A 24,004-nucleotide genomic window follows, 5' to 3' on the forward strand; every position below is an offset into this window, starting at 1 on the left:
CTGCACGTGGCCTGGCACAAGGTGGGCTTCAATCTCATTTGTTGGATGAGTGAATAAATACATGCTGCTGCTGCTGCTGCTAAGTCGCTTCAGTCGTGTCCAACATGAGGGTACCCTAAAGACTGCAACCAGAGAGGGGTCCCACTTGTGAGGTATGAATTCAAATTTTGTTTCCTCAGAAAGTATGAACTCAAAGAATAGAATTTAACTCAGGATTCATCAGCTAAAATGTGAAGAAGATTGTAAAGCAATTATCCTCCAATTAAAAATAAATTTTAAAAAACCACAAATAAGAAAGAACTCAAAAAAAAAAAGGGAAGCATGCAGCTGGCTCTGAGGAAACTAAACACCCCCCAGCCCCCCAACACACACAGTGACTCCTACTCTTACATGGGACTCAGAAATGCCTTTTGGTAACTCTTTCCCGGAGAGATAAATGGAGACTCTGTTTAAAACGGAATCCCGCTGGGACAAAACACTAAGGCTGGCTCCAAGTTAAGATTCACATTAGGAACTCCAAGCGAACAGCAACCTCACACTTTAAATTCATTCTGAAGAGGGCAGCAAGCCACAAACCCATAATGCTACTTCTTACTTGCAAAACCAGATATATCAATTCCCCAAACATGATAAAGTCAGTTGCACGTGGTGGAAAGGCTCTGCAGGTGTGAGGAGGCATGAGTCTGGCACACAAACGGCACGGCTGGCATCTGGCCATCTGATACGGGTGCTAACTGGGGTCATGTGGTGGGCCGACCTGGGGATTTTTGTAAAGATAACTAAACTGGTTCCTCATGGAGAGGCTAGTCTAATCAAGTACACACTTGCATACAGACTCCCCCCCTTTTTTTTTTTTTAATTCTTTCCCGAAATTCTAAGTACACCATGTTCAGCTATTAAATCCATGACACACGGGACTGTGGAGGAAGGCATTGCTTCAGCTACTTCTGCATGGCAAAGAATTAAAAAAAAAAACCCATATTTTCCAAAACCAACAGATAGATGACACTAGAGAGTGGGTAATGTTTCAACATTCAAACCAATGACGAAGCGTTCTTGGTTTATTTCATCCTTACACAGCTAGTAACCACCCTTCATAACAAAACTAAATAAATACAATTTCACATGAAAATTCTTCTGCCTTCTGGAATAATTTTACATTTATTACCTGGCACAGAGAAAGTGCTCAGTAAATGTATGTTGAATGGATAACCACAGGAGGGTTGTAGCTATGAAAATGCCTTTGTCAATCTTAGGTACACTGTTTAACTCCCCTTTATTCTCCTCTTAAAGAAAAAATGACGCATATTTTCTAGGATTCTGATTTTTCATTTCCCTGTCATTTCATTGATCCTGTACTAGTTACTTAGGTATCACTCTCCTCCTCTGTAAAATTAAGTCTGTGTCTTGGTTATTGTGAGGCTTAAAGGAGGTAGTAGAGTGACTGGCTTACACCCTGCAGATAATGTTGGGGTTTTTGTTTCCTTTTTCCTTTTTAACCTCTCCACTCCATCCTCTTCCTATCTCCAAATAAAATGTCAAAGACAAACCAAATCACCAGCCTGATTAAAAAGCCAGGAAATTTCAAATGTAGCCTGGGCTCGCCAACATCTAGCCGTCAACCGTTGAAAAGTTTTATTTACTATTTTGGGGCCTTGGTTTTCTCTTTCACTAACTCATCTTTAAGGAACTTTTCAGGTCTGATTTTCCATGAGCTCAGAAACCTGTCCTATTGAGGAGCTGGCTACTGAGAATACACTAATGTCATCTATGATCAGGAAGAAAATGGTCTCTGAGTCCCTTCATAAAGAGGGATTTCAAATGACAAACCACAGTAAAACTTGCCTTTTAAAAGGATTTTTGTCCATCTAATACCTGGGTCAACATTTGGTGACTCTATTCTTAAGCAACAGAAGGTTCCTCTTTTCCCTCACTCCATATATCCCCTATCTCCCCCACTACCATCTAACCTCCTGCACACCAGAAAGGTTTCCCATCCACTGCTCTGCAATGATGTACTTAGAAATCTAGGGATTTTAAGCAATATCACAGTTACAAATGGATCATTTGAAATGAGTAAGACAATTGACACAATATTATGTCAAATCTAACAGTTGCTAGATTTTTGTTGTCTTTCACACCCTGAAATACACTCAAGTCGATCAAACAAAGACCTACCAAGATTATACACAACAAAAACCTCTCTGTATTTTCATAAATATTCAGTGTATGACTGCCACCTAGTGGCGCAACATATCCTTGCATGACCAATCTCCAAAGAGCTAAATGGACGGGGGACACTAGAAACCAATGAAACGTCGTCCCTCTGCTGCTTACCAGTCATTTCAGGGAAATTTAAGAACATAGCCATCTCCTCAACTATTTTGCTCATACAAATGTGTGAAAGGTCTACTGCAGATGGAGTCAATGCCACATTACTTAATCCTACAAGTCAACCCCACTGCTTCCAAACCTTCTCACCAAACAAAGGAACATTATTATTCTATTAATTGTAATATTCATTAGCAATTTAAAAAGATTTCCCCAGTAGTCTGTTCTCACCTTCCAGTTTCATTTGATCTAATCTTGATTTTTAGTTATGCATGAAAAAGCATTTAGAAGTGACAGCCTTACAAAAAAGTGCACATTATATGAAAATCTGACTTCAATTAAAATCAGTTACCAAATCCCAGCAATTTCCAGCTGTCTCTTCTATCTTATCCTTAGAGAATTACATATCACATTAATTGGTATTCTGTCACATACAGAGACACCAGTGATGATTAATTGCCTCCTTGGTGTTCTGAGTTAAGTCTTCTTCACTAAGGGGATTCAAATCACTCACATCTCATTACCTTCCAGCAGGTACCCCTTTCGGGAACCCCCATGAAATTCCTACCTTCCTGAACTTCTCCATTTGCTTGCAGAGGTCTGGATCAAGCTCCTGGGACACGTCCTTCATCCACAGTAACGCCCCTCTGTATTCAGTCCGGCACTGTTCCATGCGATTCACCGTCAGCCAAGTGTCGGAGATGGCCCTATGCCGGAAAGTCTCCACTTCTTGGTGAAAGCGGCACAGAGGGTTTCTCAAAGCCAACCTAGACCAGAGGGTAAGGCCACAGTCTTGAAACTGAGAGGGCCAGCAATCTGAATCCCTGACAACTTACTGATCTTAAATTCATGCGTTACTGCGTGAAACATACTCCAGGCTGCAGAAATATCTGCAGACGTATAAACTGAAATGTATGGAACTTCTAAGTCAATCAGGAGACAGTTATCCAAGCTAATTACTGTTACTTAACAGTATCATTCGGAGAAGGCAATGGTACCCCACTCCAGTACTCTTGCCTGGAAAATCCCATGGACTGAGGAGCCTGGTGGGCTACAGTCCATGGGGTTGCTGAGGGTTGGACACGACTGAGCGACTTCACTTTCACTTTTTACTTTCATGCATTGGAGAAGGAAATGGCAACCCACTCCAGTGTTCTTGCCTGGAGAATCCCAGGGATGGGGGAGCCTGGTGGGCTGCCGTCTACAGGGTCGCACAGAGTTGGACACGACTGAAGTGACTTAGCAGCAGCAGCAGCAGCAGCAATGGTATCACTGGGGAGTCTCTCGATCTGTATTATTGGGGTTGGTCTCATGCCTGGGCAGAGTACTTGTTTAAAGCTGGAACCCATCTTTTGTTCACAGAGGAACATCAAGGAATGACCATTTCCCATTTCTGCCCTTGGCCACTCCCTGCCTTCTGCCTCCCTGAAGCCTGGTCCTTTGAGAAGGGATGGACATGGGCACAATGAGGTCATTCTGGATCACTCTGTGAAGGCCAGGGCGTCTGCTCTTCGCTTCAGTAGTCACAGAGAATGAAGGACAAACAGAAGCTTCATTAAATGGTCTAGGAAGGGGACAAGTACATTTACTGAGGGTCTACTGTGTTGGGCGCTTTCAGATATGCTATGTGATCTGATTCTCATTTTAAAAAACTTAAGGATACTGTACCAGAAATGAATGTATATGATACAACAAAGTGAGTATAAAATAATATATTGTTCATAACATACCATCATTTATTCAGCTAAAAAATATTTGTGTGCTTAGTCACTTCAGTCGTGTCCGACTCTTTGCGACGCTATGGACGCTATGGACAGCCCATAAGGCTGCTCTGTCCATGGGATTCTCCAGGCAAGAATACTGGAGTGGGTTGCCATGCCCTTCTCCAGGAGATCTTCCCCACCCAGGATGCATAGCAAAATTTGGATAAAATATTTATTTGGGAGGGGGAGGAGGATACTGCTTCTTTCATCTTCCTCCTCAAAATGAGTAATGTCAGATGAGTTATACACTTAAAATACAGTCGTCTCCATGAAGTTGCAGGGTACAGGTTCAAAAAATAAAAGACTAGTATTTACATCTCAATTTAAGGGCAAACTTGTTAAGCTGAAGGGAACAATGATGTCAGTGAGCTGAAGTCAGCTCTTGGCAGTTCCATCAACATCACAGTGCCTGACCTGTATACCGCACTCTAAGATTATAGATGGGACAACAAATTATTCAAAAGGAAAAAGGTTCCCTTTACTATTTTCTCCAGTTTTCCTTGTCTGTAAAGCATTGTTATTAAACATTCAGCACTTCTCTAAAAACAGCTTGCTCACATCATCCTACCTAGATGTCATGGGCTGTTTTATTGTTGTGCCATAAAGTAAGCTTGTGTTTTATCACCACTGGATTAAGTTTAATACTTACTTTTCATCAAACTGAATGGGCTGTTGTAGCAATGACTACCAAATAAAGTGGGTAAAACTAACGCTGGTGTGAAGGTTTATAAAATTGGAGATTCTTTTTAAAGAAAGAGCCCTCAGCTGTCCCTCTAAGGATCCTGTTGATTTCTGGTCTCCTTTGTCTCTGCTTTTAGAGTTTGCCAGTTTTACAAAACTGCCTGATACAGAGTCTTGTGAATAAAATAGTCTCCATTTCTCGGACTATTGTAAAGTTAGAAACCTTTGAGGATGTAATGACATGATGATAGATGTTAATATCTTGAAGAAAAGAAAAAGGTGCGTAAAATCACATCATTTTTTTCTGTAACTTGTTTCACATAAAATCAGAAAGGTGAAAACCCATTCACTTGTGGTACAAGGGACTGAGTCTAGACCAAGAAAAAATTCAATAACTCTAAATGTCAAGCTTCAGTGAAAGACCAGCCCATGTTTCCATTCATTAAAATCGACCCAATGAGAATAATCAATAGAATACCTAAAAGTCTAGTCCAAAGATGTTTATTCTTTAGTAGGAAAAGGTAGAAATGACACAAAGAGTGGACAGAGGGCCTGGGATAAATGCATCATGACATGCCCAGATGATGAAATACTATGCTATGGATGTTTTATAAAATGTATATATGGACATAGAAGCAGGATTATTTGGTCAAAAACCAATTTGCTAAATAATCAGTATGCAGTACTATACAAAATTATGTGGTATAATGCTGTTTACATGAAAAATATATTCTGGCAAATCCCAAGTTATGTCCATTTGAGAATTTGACTTTATGAGAGTTTCTATCATCTTCCTTCTTTCCCCAGTGTCACTGCAGGGCACTCGTTTCGATTTCATGTGCCTGGTGAGCACTTGAGTATCATGCAATCAGAGCCATCGTATAGGAGGCTGTCTTCCAAATTGCAACATTGGGCAAGCTGCAGTAATTTATGCATGGATACAGGGCAGTCTGCTGTATTGCTGTACAGGTTTATTGCAATGATACTTTCCAGTATCATTTGCATTGCTTTAATGTTTTTGTCTGTATCCAAAGGTTAGACTGTATGAACTTCAGGTGCCATATGCTTTGTGAGATAGCTTGCTATATGAGTATGAAAGGATATAATTGGATAGCAATGTTATAAAATTATATGATCAGTAATGGTAACTCTTGGAGTGATTATGTCCAAGGATTTGGTTTCTTTCCCATAAATGGATGTTAATCTTAGCATGAAGGTATGTATAAGAATTTTCCCCACTGAAATTAGTGATAACCATATACACAATACATGAGAATTTATGAAAGGTTTTTTCAAGAATCAATGATCCTTGTAAGACTGAGGAAAGCATACAAGCACTGAGAGTATTTATCAAGGGGTTAAAAGCGAGTCAATCTCTATTTGAAAAATGTGAGTTTTTAATTTCCTCCTTTTGTTTTTTCCTGTTTTAAAATTTTTCCAGAATAAGTATGTATTATTTTTACAAGGAATACAGTTATAAATAAGGTTAAAGGGTACAATTCAAGATTATAAACAAACACTTTTCTTGAAAAGCTGGGGTAGAGAACTCTTGAAAATTTTTCCATTCAGCCATGAAAGTTGGGGTCCAAATGTCATTAGAAAGAACCAAAATGCCCACAAGGGGGGACAACTGAAAAATGGACACAGTTGGTCTCTTTTTTCTACCCCAGCTTTCTTGGGTCTTCCTAGGAACAGGTGATGGTCTGCTCCTGGTCCAGTGAGAGAGAAAAGCAGCAAGGAGAAACTAACAAGAGGCAGTTAATTTGCTGGACAGGCTGGGTGAGTGAAATTTTTGTAGCCCGAATATTTTTGGAGATTGCCCACAAACCTTATTTAGGTATAACATTTCGGGATAAAGTTTGCCTAATATTAGTGAGTGACACTGGGGAAAGGGGGCTTCTTAGTTACTGGGGAAGGAGGAGGAGAGAAGGAATGTTGCCACCTCAGATACCAAGTGTGTCTCTGCAGTGGCTCCTGTTTATTCTACACGGACCCTGAACATGAGTCATAGTAGTGTTAAAAAAGAAAGTCACTGATTTACTACAATTTTTTCTGACCCAGAGCTTCTCAAACTTGAATGTACATGGAAAACAATTGGGGAACCCATTAAAATGTAGATATGGACTCAGCAGTTCCGGGGTGGGGGTAGATTTTGCATTTCAAATAAGCTCTCCTCCAATGAGGCTGCTGCTGCCCCAGCGTCTGAGCATCTTGAACAGCACCCCTCTCAAGTCTACTGCCCCCAGAGAGCAGTGAGCGAACCCTTCCGCCCCGTCTCATTAGGCTCCTGCTGAAAGGGAACCAGACAGATTGCTACAAACAACGCAGGAGGTCAAACTAGAAGCCTAGGACAGCACTCACAGGATTGGTGTATGACTATGGACCAGAAGAGGTATGAAAACATTTAAAAAAATCGATAGGGAAGGAAAAAGATTACACATGCTATCTTAGAGTTGAATACAAACAGACTAACAGCTGTGAACAGAGGAGGCCCTCAATTTCAGACAAGGGCTCTCTAAAGACCAGGGGCAGGTTCCCTTCACAAGTGAGTGGGCCCCAGGTCCTCAGGAGACCTCCCCTCCCTCGATCGCCATCAGCAGACCCCAGTGAAGGTCACACACCTTTGCTGGGAAGAAAAGCAGAGGGCCTTTCCTGTCGCTTGCATCATTTTTCCCGCTCTGGTTTTATCTTGGAAGCCTTGGGACCGGAGAAACTTTCCCAGTTCGTTTTCTTCTTGAGACAAGACTGATGGAGAAAAGACCAAAAGGAGCCATGAACAATGAACATTTTTATTACAGAGAAAAGGAAAGAGGCAAATCACAAGGTCCTCTCTCTTCCAGAGACAAAGACGAGACGAAATTAAATCCAAGTGGCAGGCTGTGAGGTAGCCCTCTCCACCCCCTACCACTGCATTTAACTTTCATGCTGTTCTTCCATTGACAAAATGAGAGATCAAATTCACTTCAGCACATCTGTCAGTACGCTTGCTGCCCTGTAACCAGAACCAGAAAATGACCTCTGTACTGAAAAGCGAGCCGATAATGCACTGCTCTGGGCTGAAATTTAAAAGTTGGGTTGTGGAGTATGACTGTGGGAATCTTCTGTGGCTGCCTATAGTGTCGGGCCAGCGTCCTCCTTTTATTCCCTCTTGCTGACTTTTTGATCTCTGCCTTCTGAATAACATTCCACTTGATTGTACAGCAATTCAAATATCTTATCCGTGGCACAAGTACTTGGTGGGAGGAGGGGGGTGGAGACAGAGGGTATGTAGGTAATCAGGCTGATGACTTGGCGGATTTTTAAAATGCAGAGCTGGAATCAAATCTGAATTGGTTATGCCTAACTTTGACCTTACATTTTTAAAAAATATAATTGAGGTATTTCAAGTGTACAACAAAAATGATTCAACATTTGTGTATTTGGCCTTATTTTTAAAGACAACCTCAGAGGGCACTGCTGGTAAGAAAGGGACACCTACAAGCTCTCTACTGACTGATTTGGCAGTAAATATTTAAAAGTCAGAATTGTGGGTCTTCCCTGGCAGTCCAGGTTAGGACTCTGTGCTGCTGATGCAGGGGGCGTGGGTTCGATCCCTGGTCAGGGAACTGAGATTCCACACACCACAAGGTGTGGCCAAAAAACTGAAAAACAAAATAAAGTACAGGTTTTTTTCCCCTACAAAACATTTTTTTAAAAGTCAAAATTGTGTATCTCTTTTGACATTGTACTTCTGATAGGAGTACATCCTGAGGAAGTAGTAAAATGGACACAAAGATACATAGATAGATAGATATAATCATAGCACAGTTATTTCTAATAGCAAAACTCTCTCTCTCTCTCTCTACCATGGGGACTGACTCCATCAGCGTGGTGCACCCACTCCGTGGATGTGTGCGCTGTTCTGCAGCCACTGGCCTGAATACACTTTCACTGACAGCTGAGCCACAGGCAGGCAGTGACGCCGAGCTTCCTTGAATGCTTTTTTCTCGAAGCACAGCTTTTGATAGGGATGCACTTTGAACATTACTCTCATTCCACATCGCTGTATTGATGCATTTACCAATCACTTGTCTCTAAAAACGTTTTCTAAATGCTACCAGGATTCTTGTCCGTTTTCATGAACAAGCCAGACTTCTTTCGGGATGCACCCCATCCCTGACACAATGTCCCCAGCAATAACTAGACAACATTAGCCAGGAACCAGTAACCCCAAGGTGAATGTTAAAGCTGCTACTGCTTCCTTATTAACCTGTGACTGCAGTTTACATTCAACATTCTATGGAGAAGAGGTTTTTCGAATCCATTTTTCCTGATGGTGAACGACTACTCTCCTTCCCCTTCTGTTTTCTCAAAATCAAGTGCATTGGTGGAAGCCTTGCTCAAGGGCTACTTCCTTTGTGAAGCAGGTGACCCTGCTTCTCTGTGACGGCAGCGTCCTCTCGGCACCTGGCACTGGAGTGTCTGTGGGTGGGCACGTGTCTGTTCTTCCCATGAGAATCCCAGCTTTCTCGACTGGGACCTCATCCAGACTATGGATTCCCAAGGCTAAGCAGAAAAGTCGTATTCAGGGCATTAATTAAATGCTTGTGAAACTGAATTAACTATAATTTTTGCCTTGTTTTCCCTGTATACTTTACTTCACTTTAAATGTTTATCTGATACTTATATGTCATGGTTCTAGGTTAAAAAAAAAAAAAAATCCTCAAAAAAAAAAGAAAAAAAACCACTCCTCTAAGAAGTGTTGATGTTTTTTACTACCTTCCATTCTTCTTCCTTTCCACTTACTAACATGGGACTCACTCAACTGCACAATTAGGAACAATTTCATATCTTTGCTTACAACAGTGTGAGGCTATTGCCACCTTCTTTACCTTGAAGCCTCAAGTCACATACAAATGAACACACGAGCTTAAGGCCAGGAAGAAAACCCGTTCATGGCCCTAAACAACTACGTGTGTTAGTAGTGCTAGTCGCTCAGTCATGTCCGATTTTCTGCGACCTCATGGACTGTAGCCCGCCAGGCTCCTCTGTCCATGGGATTCTCCAGGCAAGGATACTGGAGTGGGGTGCCATTCCCTTCTCCAGGGGATCTTCCCAACCCAGGGACTATAAGGCTGGTGAAATGTACTCTTTGCTATACAAACCTAAGTAGGTTGGAGCATTTGAGAATTCAGGTTTGGCTATTTTACACACTTGAGGATTAAACTTGGGGTGCTAGGCAGGCTTCATTTTAAGAGCTGAACTCTGATCAATGGGACAGGGCTGCTCAGAGGGTGGTGGGAAGATTGAGGGGCCTCAGGCTCCAGGCTGGATGACTTAGTGATGACCGTGTCATTTTCTAACAAGGGATGTTCATGCTTTAATTTCAATTTTAAAATCCAAATACTGAAATAAATTTACGAAGTTTAAAATTCAGCTGCAACACAGGTATCAGATCACTCTAATGTTCCTACGTATAAGGTTTCACTTAACGAGGACTTAATTCAGAGACAAATAAAAACCTATTCATATTTAATTGCTGATTAGATTTTCAGATGTGCCCTGAAAAGGGAACCAAAGAACTATAAAACCAATTAGCTTGGCAGCATTAATTCACTTAGCACAAATTTATAGATGATCTCATTGTACAAGGCACTGTTCTGGCCACTGGAAATAAAGAGATGGATGAGACACACGAGGACCCTGCTGATGCAGTGTAGGTTCAAGGAACAGGAGACAGAATATAAAAAATACAAAACTCACACTCAACACATAAAAAGTAAAATGCCAGGTAAGAAGGGGGGGTGTGGGGCGTAAGAGAGAGTGACAGGTAACTGTTTGGGGCTGGGTGGTCATGCAAGGTGTCTCTGAGCAGGAGAACAATAAGCTGAGCTTTGAGATAAGGGGCCGCTTGAGACAATGAGGGCAGGGACATCCCAGATGGAGGAAGTGGTGGGTGCAAAAGTCCTCAGGTCACGTGGCGTGTAAGAGCTAAAGTGGTTGGAGAGGTGAGCTGGGTCAGATCCAGTAGGAATTTGTAACCCATGGTATGGAAGTGTACATCTTACATTAAGTGATACTGGAGGCTTCTCAGCAGAAGAACAATATGATCCAATGTACTTTTTTTTAAAAAAAACTATTTTGAAATAATTTTAGGCTGATAGGAAAACTGTAAATAGGATACAGAGTTCCTGTGCACTCTTCTTCCCCTAACGTTAGCATCGTACACAGCCATGGTTGTTGTTGCGGCTGTTTAGTCGCTAAGTCATGTCTGACTCTTTGTGACCCCATAGATTATAGCGTGCCAGGCTCCTCTGGCCATGGGATTTCACCGGCAAGAATACTAGAGTAGGTTGCCATTTCTTTCTCCAGGGGATCTTCCCGACCCAAGATCAAAACCGTATCTCCTGGATTGGTAGGTGGATTCTTTACCACTGAGCCACCAGGGAAATCCATATAACTGTTGTACACCGATCAAAACTAGGAAAATACCACTGATACAGTATTACTATTTAAGCTACAATCTTAGTGAATTTTCCTAGTTTTCCCATTAATGTCCTTCTTCTGTTCCAGGATCCCACATTGCATTGAGTTGTCAAGTCTGTTTGGTCTCCTTCAACCTATGCCAGTTTCTCTGTCTTTCTCTACTTTTATGACCTTGGTGCCCTTAAAGAGTACTGGTCAGGTGTTTTGTGGTCTGTCCTCTATTTGGGTTTATTCGCTTTCTCATGATTAGACTGGGGTTATAGATTTAGGGGAAGGAAACAGCAGAAGTGGAGTCTCCTTCTTAGTGTAAGATATCAGGGCTACAGGAGATCAACACACATCATTACTGGTGATGTTAACTAACCCCTATCATTTGGTTCATGTTATGTCTATTGGATTTCCCCACTGTAAAATTAAGATTCTTCTTCCTTTCATAACTATTAAAAGTCTTGGGAGTAAATTCAGAAGACTGTACAAAGATGCAGTCTCTTCTCAAACTTTCACTAACTAATTGTAACATCTTTCCGGGAATCACGTGTGTCACCATTCTTTCTGTGGGTGTGACAGAATCACCATTAGGTGATTTTGTGTTTCCCTCATTCTTTCTAGATTAATTGCAATTATTTTACAAGGAAGAACTATTTCTTCTCCCCCATTTCTTTGCTTATTTCTATACTCACACTTGATGGACACTGTCTCACTTCATGGGTTATAACCTAATACTATTCATCATTTTTGTTGTTGCTCAGATTACTCCAGCTTTGACCCCTGGGAACTCCAGGAGATGGCTGAGTGCTCTCTGACTGCAGTGTGCATGATGAGCTGGAGGAGGCAAAAGTAGGGGCAGGGAGACCAGTTAGGAAGCTGATGCAGCCAAACAAGGAAGAGAGTGATGACGGTGGCCTGAATGAAGGCAGTGGCCATGAAGAGGTAGAGGAAGGAGAACTGGAAAGCAAATGAGCTGACAAAATGGACCAGCACCTGTGACTGACTGGACGTGGGACAGAGAAATGTCGGAGGCAGGGTGCCATGTGTCTGGACTGCCTCATACCTGAAGACTATGGACTGATAGCACTGGAGACATCTTAGCTCAAATATCTGGTAAATAGTAACACAGATAATTTACCAAATTTTGCCTCTAAATCCTGGGATTTTGTACTTCCACAAAATAGTCTTCATAAAAGATTACTAATAAAGGAAAATGGCCAACTATTAATTTGTGATTACTGGAAAGGGGTTTGAGGAGTCAGAAACAAACTTCTCATAGTTTGGTCTCAGAAATACAGAAACTGTACTCTTCAATGATCTCCACATGGAAATTTAAAAACAAAGTGACGTACAACTTGATATTTAGCATTTCAGAGACAGCTCTGTTGGTAATGATTTTGAGATGGGATGACCATAGGAAAATCTTATTCCCTAAAAAAACCAGTATCTGACATTACAAAATGTTCAGGAAGAAGTGCTGTCAACAAAATATAGTCAATGGATTAACTGTATGTGCCTTCTCTCTTCATTTGGTCATTTTAAAAGGAACAAAACTGGACCTACGAGAGCCTAGGCAATCAAATAGCAACAGCTCCAAAATTTTAAATCCCATGATATAAAACTGAGAAAACTTTTTTATAACTAGGAAAAGAAGTGGCACATACTTATCCATGGTAGGCTATATGCAAAGCTCCTCTGTTATTGCACTTGCACTGAGAGATAAACAGCCTATGTCAAGAATTTCTGATAAAATTTTTAAAGACCCCAACCTACCAATTAAAGAGCAAAGACAGACACCCCGAAACACTTGTTTTCTTGTCTTGCCTCCTAAACATATAAAATTATACATTAAGACAAAATTATCCAATATCTTACTGTCTATTTGGTCAATATTTATACTTAAGGCATACTTACAACATATTCTCTTTTGATAGAGTACAATTGCTTTAGACAAGTCCAGACAGGTTCTCTGAATTGAGTGAAACAGCTATAATAAAAATACAAACAAAATGCTAAATAAAACAGGCAGCAATGAAATAAAAAACAATTACACTGAATATAACCATAATGTCTGATTTGCCCACTAAAAACAAGATCATATGCCTAAGTATGCTTGGTGTTATGTGATGTACTAAACAGAAAATGTGACCAAAGCTTTTAAATATGCTTCTGTTTTTCTATATTTATTAGAGTTCATCATCTCTGCAATCTAAAATAAGATCTGCAGAAAGATGATTTCCTCCAGACTACTCAAATAATAGCTGAAAAACAGAAATCCTAAGTGCAGGGCCCATTAGAGGACTTGGTAAACCAGAGACCCAATATTCATTCATAATCTAATTTATTTCTTTTACCACTTGCTGTTTTTTTTCTTTTTCCAAATGGAGGATCTGTCAATTAGGCATCATATTTAAAACACGACACTAGCTTATTCTATGATCCTAATGCATACTTAAACAATTCTATAAAAACAAACAACAATCAATCAGCTGAATGTTCTGTCTGCTTTGAAGACATCTGGTAAAATGGAGTTTAGCTAGCAGCCCCTATCACTCCTTCTTTTCCCAATTATTTCATAAAATACATGTAGAAGAAACCTAATATGTCATGCTATGGCCATAACAGAGAAAATTAAGGGGAAAGCAGGTGGGCTATAGGGGGAAGAATTTAACTAGATTTTAATTTCTGGTCTTTGCTTCAGAAATGGAGACAGTTCAAGAGAAGATAAAACAGTTATAAATCAACTATACTACAATATTTTTTTTTTTAAAGGAGGGCATATAGTTCAGAGACATCACACTTTCTCCACCCTCTGTCTACTGACTCAGAAACTGGTATCAATTAAAAAACCTGGCAGACAAACCTTGTGCCTCTGAAGAGCCACCACGGAAAGGAGTGCAAGGCTCCTCTCCCTCTCCCCTGGCTTACTGGCCATGCTGATGCAGCCGTTATAACTGGTGTTACAAAGCACTTCATCGTTTGAGTCAAAACAGAAGACTGGCTTCGTGATAAATATGACCAAATGTTCTAATAAAAATGGACATATGCATATATACTGAAAAGATTAAAAACCACTCTTACAAATGCTTAATATGATAAATCTTGGTCACGTGGAGTATGCATGCGTGCATACTAAGGTGCTTCAGGCTCTGACTCTGCGTGCTTCAGTGTCTGACTCTGCATCCTCATGGACCACAGCCCGCCAGGCTCCTCAGTCCATGGATTTCCCAGGGAAGAGTACTAGAGTGGGTTGCCATGCCCTCCCCCAGGGGATCTTCCCGACCCAGGGATGGAATCTGTGCCTCTTACGTCGACCTGTATTGGCAGGTGTGTTCTTTACCACTAGTGCCACCTGGGAAGCCTGAAAATGCTGCTGCAAGAGCCTAAATATAAACATAAAATTACTGTATTTTGTTTCACATACTAGAAATTAACATACTAAATTTGAATAATGCTTGTATTTACTAGGTTGTTATGAGGAAAAAATAAATCTATAAGATGTGAGAAGCATATACAACTTATCATCATTTCAATTCTATTTAGAATACTAAAATCAGAACAGAGGCCTTGGGACATCCCTGGTGGTCCAGTGGTTAAGACTCCATGCTTCCAGTTCAGGGGATGCAGGTTCAATTTCTGGTCAGTGAACTAAGATCCTACAGGCCACGGGACATGGCCCCCCCGCCCCCGCAAAAGTATATTATCGCTTAAAAAAATAGAGGCCTCCTGGTTCTTCTCCTCTCCACTGCAGGAATCTCTATTAGAGCATCTCCGTCAAGCCCAGCTTCGGTTAGAACAATCCCACTGACAGGAGAGAGGGCTGGGAACTCGTTACTTGTATTACCGTGCATACTTCTTCACTGGATACTTAGGAACGTGTACCGTGTCTGGCTGAGCATACAACAGTGAATAAGGCTGACACGGAATCTGACCCCTGATGGAGAGAAGGCAGGCAAACGAACACCTGAGATAATTCCATGAGAGATGAGTTCTGGGAATCATGGCCCTGGGTCTAGTTCTTTCCTCAGGTACACAGGATGAATGAGCCTTGTCCTCTTCCACGTGACAGCCCAGCCCAGAGAAACGGTAGCTAACATCTCCCCTTCAGCCTCTCTTTCCCAGAAGAAGCACGGTTTGCACCATCCTGGCCCCTCCCTTCTCAGAACGCTTTTTGAAATCTTAAACTTTTGACCTTCCTCTCATTAAGTGTTGAGCTCATGAATGTAGCTTATATTTGGATATCACTCTGAATTCTTATCAGACCACGTAACATATTATTTCTTCTGTGCCCTCTCATTTACATTAATGATAAGTATGCTTTAAAATTTTTTTTAATTAAATTTTTGGGGAGTATAGTTGGTTTACAATGTTGTGTTAGCTTCTGATGTATAGCAAATGCTTTTTAAATTTTGATCTAAAGTATCAGCAGAATGTCCAGCAAGGTAGGAAATTAGTGGCCCTTTCACCAGTTATTTGAGAGTCAATCAGCTACTAATTCAGCTCACTGTGTTATTAACTAGTCTAACTAAATATTAGTTAATTCGTTCTTGAATTTTCCAGGATTCAACACAACCTTATTAGACTCATGTTCCAGGACTTTTTGCTGTCATCCTTTTTTTTTTCTTTAAATGTAAACATTTGTCTGACCCTAACTATCTATAATCAGAGAAGGCAATGGCAGCCCACTCCAGTACTCTTGCCTGGAAAATCCATGGACGGAGGAGCCTGGTGGGTGGCAGTCCATGGGGTCACAAAGAGTCGGCACGACTGAGAGACTTCCCTTTCACTTTTCACTTTCATGCATTGGAGAGGGAAATGGCAACCCACTCTGGTATTTTTGCCTGGAGAATCCCAGGGACGGGGGAGCCTGGTGGGCTGCCGTCTATGGGGTCGCACAGGGTTGGACACGACTGAAGCGACTTAGCAGCAGCAACAACTATCTATAACAGCGCTGGCTCTTTGAGTTAATGTTTTTCAACAAACATTTATTGAGAATTTACCACATTTCATGCACTCCAATAAAGTGCTTAAAAAATGAATTAACTGAGGTATACTGGTGGTTACAGAAGAATTGTGGGTTTAAAAAAAATATGCTGGAATTCAGTTGATCTGATCCTAGATTTTCCTCATGAACGATTTTGTTTGCAATATGTTTTCAAATACAAAGCACACCTATATGCTTGCTTCTGTGAATACACTCTCAGACTGTGTCCCTAGCAAGATGGCCATACGGGGGTCAAGGGCCATGAAGCGCTCACCTCTAGCTTGGCGTCCAGGTCTGCATCGGAGGCAACGACATGCTCATCTTCTTTCTTCCCCGTGGCTTTAATAAAGGCTTGCTTCGTTTCCCAATACTTCTGCTGCATCTTATTTACAACTGACTTGTCTTGGGGATATCGATTGTGTAAGTCCCAGGGATAACTGCTAAAAGGCATGAGCATTCAAAGAGAGGTTTTACTCACGATTTTCAAAAAGATTTAAGACATCAGAACGCAAACAAATGTATACAAACATTCACAACATTACTAAACACAGTTCTTACATGGTTATTACACCAGAAGGCTAATCAAGTCTAATTTCTACAGCAAAACCTTACAAGTTAGTGAGGAAATTAAGAAACTTTGGCAGGAAACTGAGGAACTCAAGCTTGAGGACTTTGGATATTGAAAGACTGGAGAAATGGAGAAAGGGAAGCCAAGCCAGGCAAGGGGACTGCCTCAAGCACCCCAGGGAGTAATAGATAAAGCCGAACACCAAAGTTCTCTCCAGTCTGCACTGCAGCCAACGCTGAAGTGATGGCAGAAAAGTAGAGATAAGGGGCTGCAAAATAGCACACTTGAAAACTGTCACAGAGGTCCCTCATATAGTCAAACTCACAGAATCAGGACAGAATGGTGGTTCCCTGATGTTGGACAGGGAGGAGGAAAGGGGAAATTACTGATTGACAGGCATAAAATTTCAGTGGTGCAAGACGAGTAAGTTCTAGAGATCGGCTGTACAACCGTGTGCCTGCAATTCACATTGTGCCTGTAGTTCACAGCACTGTATTCTACACTTAAAATTTTGTTAAAACGGTAGATCTCATGTCAAGTGTTCTTACTGCAGACACACAAAATTTTGAAAAAAATTTTTTTAATTGGTTATGGATTTTTCGTATTAAAACTTTAAATTATTAAACATAAATGGTTAAAATACATATAGGAAGCTATTCTTCAGGAACAGCACAGTGAGGATCACATCAAAAAGTGTGTCAAGAATAGACTCAGAGAATGAACTAACGGTTGCTGTGTGAAGGATGAGGGAGAGGGATAGCTGGGGACTTTGGGATGGACCTGTACACATGCCTGTTTTTAGAACAGATAACCAACAAGGACCCACTGCATAGCACAGGAAACTCCGCTCAATGATATGGATGGGAGGGGAGTTTGGGGGAGAATGAATACATGTATATGTATGGCTGGGTCCTTTGGCTGTTCACCTGAAACTATCACAACATTGTTAATTGGCTTGTTAATATCCTGATACAAAATAAATTGTTAATTGTTAATATCTCAATACAAAATAAAAAGTTTTTTTTTAAAAAGGGGTGTAAAGAAGAAATTAGAGAAAACCCAACTGAGAATGAAGTGGAATTCTGTAAAAGTGCCCAGGGTACCCAAACACTGACAGAAAGCTTGTCGTGGGGCTCCGTCCCTCCTGGTTGTGTCTGCACCACCTCCTGTGTGTCTAGGGTTCCCATCCAGCTCACATGGGACCCCCAGGTGTCTCCCTCTGCAGACATGTAACTTCTTCCATCCCATCCTATTAGCACTCAAATGTGCCAGACTTGGGTTCTAAAACAGAAATGGCTTTATACGATTGCACCAAAATATGTATCTCAAACCTTGATGATTTACACTCTCTTGCCGGATAAAATTCTAAGTTTTGTTCTTAAAAAACTTGTTCTTAAAAAAATCAGAGTTTCAGATGACTTCCTTAGCAATGGTTATATCTTTGGAAAGAGGCGAAGGATTATGGTTTATATCTTTCTGCATTATTTCAAAGTTGGGAATGCGTCTAGATATCAAATGTATAGGCACGATGACCACACTTAATAATACTGTATTGAACACTGCAAACAGGCTAGGAGGGGAGCATTACTCTTTATGTGCACTCATCACACAGAAAAAGCGGTAACTATAAAGGAGATGATAAGTTAATTAGCTTAACTGCAGTAATGATCTCACTATGTATATCATAATATCATGTTGCACATCTTAAATATATATAATTATTATTTAAAATTAAATGCAAATTAAAAGGTTTTATTATGAGCTTAAATCAGAGAAAAGGAAATGAAAATATGTATAACTTTTGTATAAAAGATAATCCTTCTACATACTATGTGTGTTAAAAGATGGGAAGAGGACTTTCCTGGTGGTCCCGTGATTGGGAATCTGCCTGCCAGGGCAGGGAACATGGGTTTGATTCCCGGTCCAGGAAGATTCCACATGCTACGGAGCAACGAAGTCTGTGTGCCATGACCACTGAGCCCGTGTGCTGCAACTACGGAAGCCTGCACACTCTAGCGTGCCATCACCACACACTGCAGAGACTGTGCTCTGCAACGAGAGGCCACCACCACGAGGAGACCGAGTACCGCAACAGACTGGCCCCCGCTTACTGCAACTAGACAGAGCCCACGCACAGCACCAGACACCCAGAGCAGCTGGAAAGAGATGGGAAGAATATACTTCCCCAAACTGTGGCTATTTCAAGGGAAAGGAATTTTCAAGAGTGGGGAGTAGGACGGACTTCTATTGTTGTTTTTTTTTTTTTTTGGTCAAAGGTCATAGATTTAAAAAATTTTTTATTTTGAAGGGGAAAAAAAAGGACTTTGGAGATCTAGTCAACACCCTTCACTCCTGTCATTTAACAAATGAGGAATCTCAGGTTTCAAAATGTTAAGAATCTTATCCAGAATCACACAGGATTAAAATCCAAGCCTCTAAATCCCAGCGCAGCATGCATTTCAATGTTCTCTGCAGCCCAAGCATTTCAGTAGCAAGTGGTAAAGTGGCTTCAAAAGGTAAATGGGAGAAAGGCTCTGGGGAAGGGCCCACCTCCTGGGGCTCTCCCAGGTGGTTAAGTGGGGGACTTAACTACCTGCTTCCCTGCGCCTGCTGCCAAGATATGACAGCCATTAAGAGGGTCAGGGGATGAAGCCATCGTTTGTCTTAATGAGGCAAGATGGAATAATTAAAAAAACAGTCTGACAACTCTTAGAGAGTTGTCAAATGGGGATACTCAGGGAAACAAAATCCCTTAGCTGTTTATTAATTACCTTTTAAAGCTCATTACATTTTAAGACATGCAAAATTCTTTTAAAGTGTGACTTTCGATATTACTGAGGAGCTGGACCTGATGCTTCTCTACTGAGAGAGGAGGAATTAAAAAGTATAGTCTTTATTATAATTAATTGTACCTTTGAAAAATGAAAATAGGCACTGTATTTTTTCATGATACAAATTAAAGGAGGTAAAGCATGACAAAGATCACCTTGACCAGTGGATCAAGGTTTCAAAAGGGTTCAGAAACACTGCTTATAGCAGACCTGAATTTATAAGCAGTTTAACACGATGCTTAGATGAGTTATAGGCATGTGAATGGCAGTGCTAATATTGCCGTGTGAGGACCACATCTGTTTTATTTAGCATCATCTATTTCTAGCAATGACTGGCTCCTGGATGTTCATGAAGGTTGAAGTCATGACTATTAATGACTTCTGAGTTATTAATTAATGAGTCTGAGGTATTTTTGTCATTATACAGTTACATTGTTATTTTATAGCTGCCCTATATAAAATTCCCTTATAACTCTAATATTAAAAGTTGTAAATAAGACAGAGATTGAAAAATGTATCAACTCATTACTCTGAAAAAATGATGGTAAGAAAAGCTATCACTAGATTCCCAAGAAAAAAGGTACATGTAAATGAATTTCTCAGAGAATATTTTTGGTTATTGCTTTTCATATTACATTTAGTAGGGATACTGAACTTGACTGTACTCAGCATGGGGGCTTTGTTGGTGGCTGAGATGGTAAAGAATCCCCAGCAATGCGGGAGACCTGGCTTGGATCCCTGGGTTGGGAAGATCCTCTGAGGAGGGCATGGCAACCCACTCCAGTATTCTTGCCTGGAGAATCCCCACGGACAGAGGAGACTGGTGGGCTACATACAGTCCATGGGGTCGCAAAGAGTGGGACACGACTGAGCAACCAAGCACAGCCCAGCCCGGCACATATTCAACACTGGCTGAAGGCTAATAGGTTATTTACTCTATTGTGACTCCTGATTTTTCCATTCAGTAGACATTTATTGAGTATATACTACATGCTTTCCTTTTTCAACAGCCTCCCCCAATTCAGAAGAGACAACAAATTATTTACCATTTGTGTCCTGACATGGTTCCTCCTTCTTCTTTTTTCTACTGTTGATGATTTGGGGAGAAGGGGCAGGGAAAAAGCATGAGAGGATAAGTTACATTATAACCTGAAATAAAGCAAATACGTTTAGCAGTTACACACTGTACTACTATTACATTAATTTGACACATAACATTTTTCAATCTAAGCCATTTTAGGAGCCAAACATCACTCCACAGTAACACTGTACCTAGAGTAGTACCTGGAGAAGGCAATGGCACCCCACTCCAGTACTCTTGCCTGGAAAATCCCATGGACAGAGGAGCCTGGTGGGCTGCAGTCCATGGGGTCGCTAGGAGTCGGACACAACTGAGCGACTTCACTTTCACTTTTCACTTTCATGCATTGGAGAAGGAAATGGCAACCTACTCCAGTGTTCTTGCCTGGAGAATCCCAGGAACGGCGGAGCCTGGTGGGCTGCCGTCTATGGGGTCGCACAGAGTTGGACATGACTGAAGTGACTTAGCAGCAGAGTAGTACCTAGAGTAGTAGTAGAGCATCTAGAGTAGTTTAGCTAAGTAACACTGGAAGAAGCATCCCAAATGAGGTTTAAGAAGTAAACAGGCAGGTTGAATGAAAAGGGCAGGTTGCAGAAGACTACAGAAAATATGAGACCATTACATGCAAGCAATACTCTGTACTATTGAAATATACAAGCATTATATAGTGAAGGCATAAAGAAATGTGAATGACAAACACTGAATTCCAGACAGCAGCTACCACTGCTGTAGGGACAGGGAATATAATTTAAGAGGCATATACAGGGACTTTGTACCCACAACGTTGTCTTTGATAAGCTAGGTCATGAGTATACTGCATCTGTAGGTCTCTGTAGATTTTAAATCCCTCATAATTAATATTTCTGAAAAGTAAACCAGCACATTGCCAAAACAAAAGCAAACAAAAAGAGAAGCCAAAACAAAACACCATAAAGGTACAAAGGAAGAAAATGTGATTATTTCAGTTTTGATCAACCCAGTACTGTATTTTCATCTCATTAGTAAATATAGGAGTCACTTGATGCCTTTGCACCTCATTCCATTTGCCCTGGGCTTTCCTGGTGGCTCAGTCGGTAAAGAATCTGCCTGAAATGCAGGAGACCCAGGTTCGATCCCTCCATCAGGAAGATCCCCTGGAGAAGGAAATGGTAACCACTCCAGTATTCTTGCCTAGGAAACCCCATGGACAGAGGAGCTTGGTGTGCTATAGTCCATAGGTTGCAAAGACTTGGACATGACTAAGCAACTAAACCACCACCATTTGCCCCACTCATGGGAGCTAGGCAAACGCAGGGAGGGGAAGAGCCAGCCCACACCCTCCCCCACCCGCATGTGCCTGCCAGTTACCAGAATGAATGGAGAACTCATTACCTAAAGGAATGGCCTCTGACCAGACAGAGACGGCTTGCTGGCTGCCAGAGTGAATGCTCATCGTATGAAGGCTCTGGCTGCTCCAATAACATCAACCCAATCCTTCTCCCTCTGCCTCAGAAACGATCCTGGCAACCAGGATCCCTAAAATGATTTGAGTTTCTAAGGAATTTTTTAAACATTTTAAGGGAAATGCAATCGAGATGCTGATATTCCAGGCTTCAGGTATGGGCACAGGAGAGAGAAAGGATGACATTTTCTTGAGTGTCGGATGCCTCTGAGATGACAGCATCCCACAATCAGCATCTCTCTTCCTCCTGGAGAGCATCCAGGTTTTTGGACACGTTGCTTTGGGAATGACACTCACGATGAGTAAGGCTTGCCTTCTACTTAATAAATCATGGAGAGGTCACAAGCTTCCATTCCTCTCACCACCCACACAGCTTCACAGCAAGCACACATTTATTTTATGTAGCTCAAGGCTTCCAACAAAATTTCTCAAAAAAAAAAGGTATTATCCAAGGAAACAAATGATATTCTTCCCTTGAGTTTGATATCACCATGAACTATTAGGATAGTTGATACTTTTTAATTAATTTTGTATTATGATAAAAGCCATGTAATAAATCTATCCTTGGAACAATCTTAAGTAAACAGTACAGAACCGTTAACCATCTGTGCACTGTTTTACAACAGAGCTCCAGAATGTTTTCATCTTGCATGGCTGAGACTCGACCTGCACTGAACAACTCCCCATTTCTGCCTCCCCCCAGACCCTGACAATTATCACTCTACTATACAGTTCGACTCTCTTAGGTACTTCAGATAAGTGGAATACTAAAGTATTTGTCTTTTCGTGATGGGCTTCTTTCACTTGGGCTTCCCAGGTGGCGCTGGTGGTAAAGAACCCACCTGCCAATGCAGGAGATGTAAGAGTCGTGGGTTTGATCCCGGGGCCAGGAAGGCCCCCTGAAGGAGGACATGGCAACCCACTTAGCATAACGTCCTCAAGGTTCATCCATATCATAGGACAGGATAGGTTTTCCTTCCTTTTTAGTGCTAAATAATACTCCATCGTGTATATATAGCACATTTTTTCTTAATCCATTCATCCACTGATAGACATCTAGAATGTTTCCAAATCTTCGCTACTGTGAATGATCAGTGTGCAAATATCTCTTCAAGATCCTGTTTTTATCGTTTTTAGATATATACCCAGAAATGGGATTGCTGGATCACAGAGCAGTAGTTCTATTTTTGATTTTTTGAGGAATCTCTGTACTTTTTTCCATAGCAAGTGCATATTTTACAGTCCTACCAACAGGGCTTCAATTATTCTAATTTCTCTCCATCTCCACCAACACTCATTATTTTGTTTGTTGTTTTTTTGACAGCAACCATCTTAATGGGTGTGAGGGGGTATCTCACTGTGGTTTTGACTTGCATTTCCCTGACCATGTGCATGCACACTGAGCATAGTTTCAAGTGCTTACTGGCAATTTGCATATCTTCTTTGGAGAAATGTCTACTCAAGTCCTCTATTTTTTTTTTCTATAATCGAGTACGTTCTTTTGTCATTGCATTGTAGGAGTTCTTTATATATTCTGGATATTAACCCCTTATCTAATATATGGTTTGCAAATATCTTTTTCCATTTGGTAGGTTGCCTTTTCACTGCTGTTTCCTTTGCTGCAACTTTTGAGTATTAAAATATTTAACAATTTCAGTTCTTTAGAGTAGAATGGGCTTCCCTGGTGGCTCAGACAGTAAAGAATCTGCCTGCAATGTAGGAGACGTCAGTTCAATCCCTGGTTGGGAAGATCCCCTGGAAAAGGGAAAGAATCACTAAGCAATCTGCCCCTCTACCTGAACCTCCAGGCTACTCCCAGATTATGCTGCCGTACAGCAGTGGTCCTCAAGGCATTGTTTACAGGTCATGCT

General features: G+C 41.2%; 1 protein-coding gene across 12 annotated transcripts in view; it reads right to left on the reverse strand.

The window, feature by feature from the left end:
• ICA1 (islet cell autoantigen 1) overlaps positions 1-24,004 on the reverse strand; it is a 164,440-nt gene that overhangs the window by 119,351 nt on the left and 21,085 nt on the right. For 7 of the 12 annotated variants that reach the window (XM_055589839.1, XM_055589836.1, XM_055589837.1 and 4 more), the window contains exons 2-6: positions 20,658-20,760; positions 16,487-16,652; positions 13,143-13,215; positions 7,397-7,520; positions 2,900-3,098 (exon numbers count right to left, since the gene is read on the reverse strand). In XM_055589839.1, the coding sequence (XP_055445814.1) occupies positions 2,900-3,098; positions 7,397-7,520; positions 13,143-13,215; positions 16,487-16,652; positions 20,658-20,674 (579 nt within the window). In that variant the 5' untranslated portion in view covers positions 20,675-20,760. The remainder of the gene's footprint in view (positions 1-2,899; positions 3,099-7,396; positions 7,521-13,142; positions 13,216-16,486; positions 16,653-20,657; positions 20,761-24,004) is intronic. The other 5 variants (XM_055589842.1, XM_055589838.1, XM_055589833.1 and 2 more) reach the window with 3 other exon arrangements.

The sequence above is a fragment of the Bubalus kerabau genome, chromosome 8 (genome assembly GCF_029407905.1).
Source record: "Bubalus kerabau isolate K-KA32 ecotype Philippines breed swamp buffalo chromosome 8, PCC_UOA_SB_1v2, whole genome shotgun sequence".
NCBI lineage: Eukaryota > Metazoa > Chordata > Mammalia > Artiodactyla > Bovidae > Bubalus > Bubalus kerabau.